This window comes from Cariama cristata, unplaced genomic scaffold, assembly GCF_000690535.1.
Source record: "Cariama cristata isolate BGI_N322 unplaced genomic scaffold, ASM69053v1 scaffold995, whole genome shotgun sequence".
Lineage (NCBI taxonomy): Eukaryota > Metazoa > Chordata > Aves > Cariamiformes > Cariamidae > Cariama > Cariama cristata.
In genome coordinates this window covers 41,579-50,134 of record NW_009615562.1, presented here as the reverse complement: position 1 = coordinate 50,134, position 8,556 = coordinate 41,579, and the positions used below count along the sequence as shown (strand labels likewise).

The 8,556-nt window shown below is 34.1% G+C and overlaps 1 protein-coding gene across 2 annotated transcripts in view; it reads right to left on the bottom strand.

Annotated features, from left to right (window-relative positions):
- Positions 1–7,619: 7,619 nt before the first annotated feature.
- The window catches only part of ANGPT2 (angiopoietin 2), a 42,300-nt gene continuing 41,363 nt past the window's right edge, over positions 7,620–8,556 (bottom strand). For both annotated transcript variants that reach the window (XM_009699823.1, XM_009699824.1), the window contains one exon: positions 7,620–8,519. In XM_009699823.1, coding sequence (XP_009698125.1) covers positions 8,359–8,519 — 161 coding nt within the window. In that variant the 3' untranslated portion in view covers positions 7,620–8,358. The remainder of the gene's footprint in view (positions 8,520–8,556) is intronic.

Here is an 8,556-nt window from a genome sequence, read left to right as displayed (position 1 = left end):
TGACTTGTAACATGGAGAGATAATTTAGGCTGCAGTATTTTTTCTTCATCTGAGAAAAACTTAAAATGATCTTTTTAAAGATGGATGTTGAAGAAATTCAAACTTACCATTAGACATTTAGCCTTCACAGCATTCCGTTGACATATTTCAAGATGAGTTATTCAAGTACAAATACCATATGATCATTGGGTGTGCTAGCTGGATGGGTAAGAGGCCTTAAATGATAACTAGTCAAGCTGTGTTTTCAGACCCTTGAGAACTTGATGTTTGACATAAATTTTCCTGTATGGTGTGAATAAAAGAACACAGCTGATAGGGATATGCAAAGGAAAACTTTGTACCGAGGCCAATCTGCTGCTGAATTAGATAAAATAGTCCATACTTGAGGATGAAGTAACAGAAGATTGGTCAACTTGATTCTAGGCTCCAAAGCCAAAGGAAAACATTCTTTAAGGTTGTAAGAAATCCACAGAAAAACTATGCTTTTTCCCACTCTCCTCTTCCCTCCCTATTTCCTCCATTCTTGGGTCCTCCGTGACCAGCAAGATTCCAGTCTACTAGAATCTAATACATTCTTAATATCTCGGTGTTATCAGCTGTATTTTTCTAACTTCTGATACTCCTGTGTCCAGCATTCATGCTTGATCCATACTGTACTCTTTATCATTACATTTTAAGCTAAACCTTTTGTAACTGCGCATTTGAAAACTTCTGGATAGCTCACTTTTCTCAATATAAACACTTTTATATTCTGAAATATTTCAGCTTTTCTTAGTCCTTTTCCACATTCTAAGGAACTGTTGAATATGAAGATATAACTGACTTAACAAGAAAAAGTAGTTTACTCAAGAATAATATTGCAAATCATAACTTGTTTTTGTCCTACATTAATTTGAAGCATTTTTTTAGTGTTGCTATGAAAATATACTTGTTGAAAATTTGTCTGCCGAAGTCAGAAGCAAACTTTCAGTGACTTAGAATGGAGAGCTCTTGCCTTTGTGTTCATGAAAACTGAATGTTTTAGCGAGTGGTGACCTAATTATTTACTGCAGGACCTGTTCATGAACTCTGTATCTAATTTTCTTTTTATCTAGGAAAGTAGATATGATGCCTTTGTACTCAATTCCAGAACCATGATAGACAAGCATTAATCCATCTTTTGTTAAGATAAACAAAATTCATTTCTAAACAAGATTCTGTAAATACTGTAAGGATTGATAGAGGTTGTTACTGTAAAATTGGCCTGGAAAATGAAATGGGATTACTTAATCATAACTAATCTTTGGGGTTTATATTTTAATCTATTTGGGTTTTTTGCCAGTTACTCTTGGTACAAACATCATTTTGGTACTATAAGGACCTGATGTACACATTACACAGCATGGTACATCTGTTCCTGCTCAAGATTATTTATAAAGAAATTATTTTCATGCAGCACGTCTCAAAGAATTGTATTAGAACTTACAATTTTCTTGGTTCAGTTAAAGATGATTTGTACTGTGATTAAAATATAAATGGCATAGATTAACAAGTTTCTTTTATTTGCAATAAATATATCCAGCAATAAGTATAAAGCTAACAGATCTCAATATTCTTATTGTAAATTGTAAAAAGTAATTGTAAAAAAAAATATACACAGATACCACCTTAAAATTTATAACCTAAACTCCTAAGCTGCAGTCTTAACTATCTGTTTTTGAGAAGTTTGTCTACTTTTCTTGGCTAAACACAGCAATGCTTTATTAGGTTTTGAATATTGTTTAAAGGTCATTGATTTATTAATGCGTTTAACTCTTATTTTTAGGTTTGGTATGGTATAATGACTATAGAAATTATTTTCTCTTTTTGCACAGCTGTTGCATTGTCAAATATTTGGTTGTGCGTTTTCTAGAAGCAAACATAATAATATTCTTTGTATTTTTGTAATAAAATTCAACAATAAGTTTGAAGATGTGCTGCTTTTCATTATCAACAAAAAATCACTGTTCACGTCCAATAGCCTGCAAAATTGGACACCTCCCCTCACAAGTAAGACACCGCTTGCCACATCGCACAAAGCCCCAGCTTTTGTAGCAGTTCATGTTAGAGGTTGCTAGTTGCCCTCAAGTCATCAAGCATAAGCTACTTTGAACTAAAGACTATAGAACTGGGTTTTGATAACAAAATTACTTTCTAAATTCAGTTTGGAATTTGCTTCTTGTAGCAACAGATTTGGGGCAAAACATCCCTTTACGGGAAGTTATTGTCCTACATACAATTAGGCCATTTTATCAGACTTACATTACTAGTTTATAATCAGTCTGTTCAGCTTAGAATCTTGTTTAGTTAGTGAGCTGCAGCATTGTAAAGGATAACTTTATCGTGCTTGATATCTATTATGCCAATTCTTGTCTAAGGAGAACATCTCATAGCACTGCTTCCCAAATTTTATGAGGTAAAGTTTAATAATTTAAATTAAAACCAATAATATATGGATTTGTATGGCATCTTCCGAAAGAATAAAAAAAGTACAGAATATTTCAGTTAATTGTGAATCAAGCATGGGAATAATTTCACGCACTGATGAAATTCATCTTGTTCTAAGGTGAATAATGACAACAGTTTAATGGTGCATGGCTGTGCTAACAGTAAGAAACAGACATGATCTATTTGAAATGGCTAGAGAGCTGTTTAAGGAAAATGTGTCTGCCAGAGGTAGAATTATCCTAAACACAGGGATTTACTTTCTAATAAATTCCATATATCCCATTTTGGGGGTATATGTACATTTCTTGTTCACTTAATACTACCTGTTGCTGTAGGAACATCAGGGTATCAGGGGGTTGCTGTGGGTTTTAAAGTTGCACGTATGAATCGTGCTGTCTCTTGCTACAGGGTAACAACACTTTTTTTTGAGTCATATTTCAGACGTGCCAGAAGGCAACGATTTTGCAAAGTTGAAATATCTGTAAAAGGGGAAGGTTGTTGAATTGTGTGACAGTGGACAAACTTGCAAAAGAACTTACCAGTTTTTATCTATATGAGAAACTATGGCTCCGCTCACATTGATGAAGCCAATGAGGAAAATAAACTCTTCCATCAGAGTGTGCTTCAGAATTTAGACTAGATAGAAATTAGTAGGAAAATGCCCTTCATATGACTCAAGGACATGGGAGGAACTTCAGTCTTTTTCCATTTTCCCATAAAGACAATGCTTTTACTACTTGAGTACAGCTACTTTGACTTCAGTCTTGTGAGTCTTTTAATATTATAGACTATAATGTGAGTCTTCTAATATTATAGTCTACCAGCTGCAACTTATAGTGATAACGATAAATTGTTTTGAATAATGGTTTAGAAAATCAACCCAGGAAAAATGCTGGATGGAGTAGTTTTGGGAAAGTTTTACAAAAAAAAAAAAAAATTAAAATAGCGTATTTCAGAAATTGAAAATACAACCATTTCAAGTAGGTTTTATTTCTGCTAACCATTTTGTGATGGCCCTGATGAGAACAGAAGTCTGAAAGTAGCCCAAAGTGTTAGGATTGATAGTCTCCAAGGATCATATATGTCCAGGGTTTCAGAGCTCAGCTGAGCACAAATGATTACGTATTTTTCCAGACAATCACTACTCTGCACTGTTAGCAACCTGGTTTTGTGCTCTAGAGTGTGGCATCGACAGAGGAGGATACTGAAGAAAATTAAATTGAGTTTTTCTTCTTTGCAGGCTGATTTATCTATGTAATGTGGATTATATACAATAGTTGCATAATCCCAGTCAGTAGTAGGGGTTGATACTGGTCCAATATTGTTTAACATCTTCATTTATGATCTGGATGCTGGGGAAGAATGCACCCTCAGCAAGTTTGTGGATGTTACAAAACTGTGAGAAGTGTTTGATACACCAGATGGGTGTTCCCATTCAGAGGGATCTTGAGGAGCTGGAGAAACGGGCCAACAGGAGCCTCATGAAGTTCACCAATTAACTGAATCAGGACAACAGAACTGATATAGCATGACTTCCCTTTTCAAATATTTACTCTAATTTTATGTATCGTGCTGCAGTAAGTTGAGTTTTTTAATATCCTCACAAGGTTTTAAAACTTAACGTAGCTATGCATAGAAATATGAATTTGGTATTTTAATGGTTTGTTTCAGTTGTAAAATTTGTGCCTTTGTGGTTGCTTGATTTTTCAGTGAATCATTTGATTTCAGTAAATGAAATATCTAACCAACTATTACAACTGCACTGTTTCTTCTAATTACACATTAGCAAACAAAGAGTTTGCTATTTTAGAAATTGTAAGAGTTCTACTTACCGCTTAATTTATTTTAGGTTCTGTGGTCTTTGGAATTGGGCCATTGGATCTCAGAGGAACCATATGAGCTTTCATCCAGCTTCCCTGCTGCTCCTGTAAGTTTAATGGCACTTTAAGCTTGTAAACTTTCTTTTGTTTATCTCGAAAATGATTGGCCCTCTAAATAGGTTTTGTGAACAAGAAGGCCTACTAGAAAAAATAATTTTTTTAAAGCAAATACTGTAAGGAGTTATTTTCTCCTTTGTCCACTACTTTCTGAAGTGTGTGCAAAAACTTTGATATGCATGGAAAATGCAAAAAATTGATTCATTGATTAACATCCGAATAAGCTAGCTTGTGAAGTATAAATGTACTTTAACTTACTTGTGGCATATTTTATTTCTAGCTGTGCTTGTATATAAACTGGAGAGGCATATTACCGCCTAACAGAAAGATTATTCAGGTCATGGTTTCAATATTTTCAGTCCAGAAATTACTGTGGCAATGGAAAATTACTTTGGGTTTCTAAAACTACTAAGTAGGTAAACTGATGCATTTTTCCTGCCTTTAATGGTCATTTTCAAGTACTGAATTGTGAACTAGTGCAAAAGTGTGCCTGTGGGGGCATAGTGTGTGTAGACCTGAGTGTACCTGTACTCAATGTGCTGTAATTGATAAAACAGTATTTTTACTTTGGTTTTCAACCAAGTAGAATTCTAGCAGGTTACTAGTCAATCACTCTAATAGTTTTGCCGGAAAAGGTTTCACAATTTCTCTTATACTGTAGCAGCTAGTTAAATATATTATCATCTGCTACTTGTTTCTCAAAGTTTCATATGGGCTTTGAAGAAAGAGCACTTAATGGGGTTTGAACTTTATCTTTACTATAATTTCATTAACTGTTAAGAACTTATTTTTATCATTCTTTCTAAATCTATGTAAATTTACATGTTCAAGATGAAGACTTTAGTTCATGATTGTAAGTTGTATGTTCTCGAAGTATAGGGAAACTGTAACAGTTATTCTGAAATAAGCCCAAAGAAATTAATCATCTATTATAATGTAGTATTTTTTCTAAAAGGACAAAGTAGATTTTTTTTTTATATAGCAGATAAATTAAGATGGTAATACTTAATGTGAAAAATAAATAAGAAGTGTGCTTTTTTCCCCCTCCTTTTCTGTATTTGTATGAAAAAAGAACACAGTACTTCAGATTAAGCTGGTTTGAGTTTTCTGTTTCTTCTCAGACTACTTCGTTTAATAACCAAGTATGCTATCAGTAACAACATACATAGCATTCTTTGGAAGTGATTCCTGATGGGATTGTTTTTCAGATTCCGTTTACTGTTTTTATTCCTAAAGCAGAGTTAAGGAGGGCTTGAGAGATGGTGAGAAGATAAAATTGAGAGAGGTTATGGCTGTGCTGAAAACTTGAATTGCTTCTGTTTTGCAGTGTGCTCCCCTTGCAGAGGATCAAAGTCAGTGCCCAAAGTGATATTAAATAATTGATCCATTCAGTGTCTGCAACAGTATCTTTCATCACTTTTCCAGAATAGTCATCAAAAAACCTTAAGCTTTATAAAGACTTTTTTGCAGAAAATCAAAACTAGACACGCAATATTTAATTATTCTTGTCATATAGGGTTTTCTTACTATAATAATGAAGGTTAATGTCAACTAGAAGTTAGCACTATTTTTCTTTGCTAGGTTGAGCATTCATACTGTGCCAGATTCCCTCATGGTTTTTTAGAAGTTTGTTGTTTTTTTTTTTTTTTAGATTATTGGGCTGGATATGCTTACTGTCTCACATATTGGGAGTATTTTCTTTAGTTGTCTGATTAAATGCAGTGAAGCAGGGAATACAGTAATCTAGACTCAACATTTCTATTAAATTTCATGGAATCATAAAATATTTTAGATTAGAAGGGACTTCTGAAAGTTGTCTAGTTCACTGCACTGCTCCAAGGGACTTGTCCAGTCGACCCTCATGGTAATAAAGGAATAAATTAAAAAGAAAATCCAGTTTCCCCAGTTCCCACTTGTTTGCTGCCTCTTGTCCCATTGCAGTGCACCTCCAAGAAGGGTCTGGCTCTGTCTTCTCTGTCTCCTCGATCAGGCAGTTGTAGACAGCAGTAAAGTCCCCCCTTCCCCCTGTCTTCTCCAGGCTGAAAAAGGCCAGCTCTCTCAGCCTCTCTTGGTACGTCATGTGCTTCTTGGTATGTCCAGCTCCTTGACTAGCTTGGTGGCCATCTGCTAGACTTGCTCTTTAAGACATTTCTTAGAAATTCATGAAAACAATTTTGTGAAGTATTTTTTTAGTTTGGGATATGTTTGGTAGGAGAAACAATAAAATATTAAACAGTAATCTTAAATACATTGACATTATTTTATGCTACTCTTCAAATGATGACTGTTAATTTACATTCATTAGGTTTATTTAAAATCAGATCATGAAGTAATATTGGAAGTATTTTTTTGTCTCTGCTACACTTCAGCAATGTTGAGACACATTTGCAGTCAAGAAGAATGGTGGTAGTGTGAGTGGTGGGGTATTCTGACAGCAGCTTTAATGACTGTCAGTGTAAAATGAAGGGTTTTCCATCTTTCTCATAATCATTTACTGGTTTTGAGATACAATACCTTTTGTTAAGTAAGCCTCCAGAAACGTTGTATCTGAGGTTTTTGTTTCGTTTTGGTATGAGATCTATTCTTGCCTTGTAACTAATTCAGTCATCTGCCGAAATCAAAATTTTACAAAAACATTACTTTAAGGCAAAGACTAAGCATGAGAATTAAAACCTAAAGTTTTTGCAGAAAAATCTCCACAATATTATTTTGTGTGATTTATGAAGAAGTATCTTCTCAATCTGAACTGCAGTGTACAGTGCACAATTTTAAAGCATATAGTAACAAAATATTTTAAAAAAAAGCAAAAATCACCCAGTAGAGTAATTTATTCACATTGTGGCATACATTGAGGGCCTACCTACAGAGAATTCCTAGGGAGAAGTCCTAACCTTACTTAAAAAACACAACAGTATGACCTTAGATAACTTTCAGATTTTTTTTTCCTGTTTTTAAAATGTAGTAATTTGTATCTTAAGTCATGAGCATAAATTTAATTGTATCAAAGAACATGCATATGTTTTTCAGTTAGGTTATTTTTACAAAATGTATAGAGGTACTACAGCACCAGGTGATAACTGATTGTCATAGACAACCGGACATCTGGTGTTAATGCCGTTGTCTCGGTTTATAAAATACTGACCAGTTATTCTACAGGTAAATGACAAGGAAAGAAAAAAAGTGCAATTGTCATAAAAATATACAGAAATGCATACTATATTGTAATTTGCAGGGATTTTTGTAACTTAAAGATAGTGACTGTATTAAGTACAAACTGAAAGAAATGGTGATTTTTGTACATGGTATTTCCCAAGAATAAATGCAAAGTACTTAAATGCTATTTGTCCTCTGTTAAATAAAGTAATACAGACTATTGAAAAAAATCCCTGAATTAGTGTAAGAAGATGTTTCGGAGACTAGGGGGAGGAAGAATGTATTCTTTAACTACAGTATTGAGCTAATTACAGGACAGTATTTTTTTATGTACATGAAAGGCAAACATGACACAGATAAATAGTTCTAGATCTAGTTAAGTGTTTTGTATTAGAGTAATGTTTAAAGTTCAGTGATGAGGCAAAATGCGTATTTCTAAAACTATTCTAGGTATTTTTCACAGTTCCAGTTATTTACTAACACATACATAACATAAATGATCAGTAAAACAGAGTCCTTAAGTTGTCTGACAGTTTCTTGGATGTTCTTTTTATTCACTCATTTGGCCAAATCACTATTATAGCAGGTTGATGCTTTAGACTTTGTGTCTGGTTGAGTAATATGAGCTTTAGCTGATCAAGGCTATTGCAATTCAGGAATTGTACTGAACTGATCCCCTCCGAACGCTAGCGCATGTTTTCTGGGCTTGAAAATGAGACAAGTTGCAGATGTGTGTTTATATGCTCGGCAAATGAAGTCTTTGAAGACTATACAATACGTAATTCACATAATGCAAAAGCATTTAGAAATCTGCTGGTCGAATCATCATAGTCGTGGCTTTGAGAGAGTATCCTGAGCCTTTCCAGTAGTACCACTTGATACCGTTGAACTTGTTGTTGTTCTGTCGTAACGGATAATACATTCCGTTGAGGTTAGAAGGACCACATGCATCAAACCACCATCCTACAAGACAGAAAACAAAGAAAAACAGAGATAATTT